Genomic DNA, 938 nt, shown 5'->3' on the forward strand with positions numbered 1-938 from the left:
ACTGGAGTGGGGTGCCATTGCATTCTCCTTACAATATATAAATGTATCCAATTAACACGTTACACACCTTAAATTTACACAATGTTGTTTTGTCAAGTATTTTAATAAAAACAAAAGTAAGAGGACCAATACTGGCACTTGTCCCGTGAAAGCCCTCAGCCAGGTTCAGCCAGTTGAGAGCCTGTCTCTGTAAAGCTCTATGAACCACGGCCACCCCTGCTCAATCACAAGCTGCGAGGCCGCTCTCACAGGGTGACAGCGGGGCAGAGGAGCTTCAACATGGAACACAGCCTGCACAGCCCCAGCTATTTCCTATTTTATAGGAAAGCTTTGTACACGCCTGGCTCTGGCTACACAGCTACATCACTCTATTTCTTGGGGGTAATGAAAGGCAGTATTAGAGGCCAAAAAACAACTTCATCACTGCCACCCAAGAAAACGTATTAAGCTATGAAAGTCCTTCAGCTATCTACACAGGGCCAATCCACGTTACAGCTATTTAACACAAATTACTATGCAAAACGTCTGAAGGGGTCTTGATCTCAAAAATTCAAGTTTATACCAGGGTAACACATAGTTAATTCCTCTGTATCTTTACTTCTCTTTGAAAAACTGGCAATGCATTTGGATTAGTGATAAAATGAGTTTTTGCTACATTTCAATACATGCTCAAACTGTGAGAATAAGGAACAGGAGGCAGGCTCACTTTAAACAGTTGGAACCCCAGTGCCACTGTTAACTGCTTTCTGGGCAGCCTCTTTTGCTTGGTGGGCTTGGAGTACAGCTACAGCTTCATCAACTTTAGAACGGAGAGACTCTAGAGACTCAAGCATATGAAGAAGTTCTGAATTGTCAATCTCCAACAACATGCCAGTGATTTTACCAGCAAGAGTAGGGTGCATGGCTTGAATTAGAGGAAAGAGCCGTTCACCCAACAT

General features: G+C 43.2%; 1 protein-coding gene across 1 annotated transcript in view; it reads right to left on the reverse strand.

The window, feature by feature from the left end:
* Positions 1 to 707: 707 nt before the first annotated feature.
* Positions 708 to 938, reverse strand: part of LOC105001035 (polyadenylate-binding protein 1) — a 3,214-nt gene continuing 2,983 nt past the window's right edge. Inside the window, exon 2 of the mRNA XM_010857153.1 lies at positions 708 to 883. Within this exon, the coding sequence (XP_010855455.1) occupies positions 708 to 883 (176 nt within the window). The remainder of the gene's footprint in view (positions 884 to 938) is intronic.

Source organism: Bison bison, unplaced genomic scaffold (genome assembly GCF_000754665.1).
Source record: "Bison bison bison isolate TAMUID 2011002044 unplaced genomic scaffold, Bison_UMD1.0 scf7180017864378, whole genome shotgun sequence".
NCBI lineage: Eukaryota > Metazoa > Chordata > Mammalia > Artiodactyla > Bovidae > Bison > Bison bison.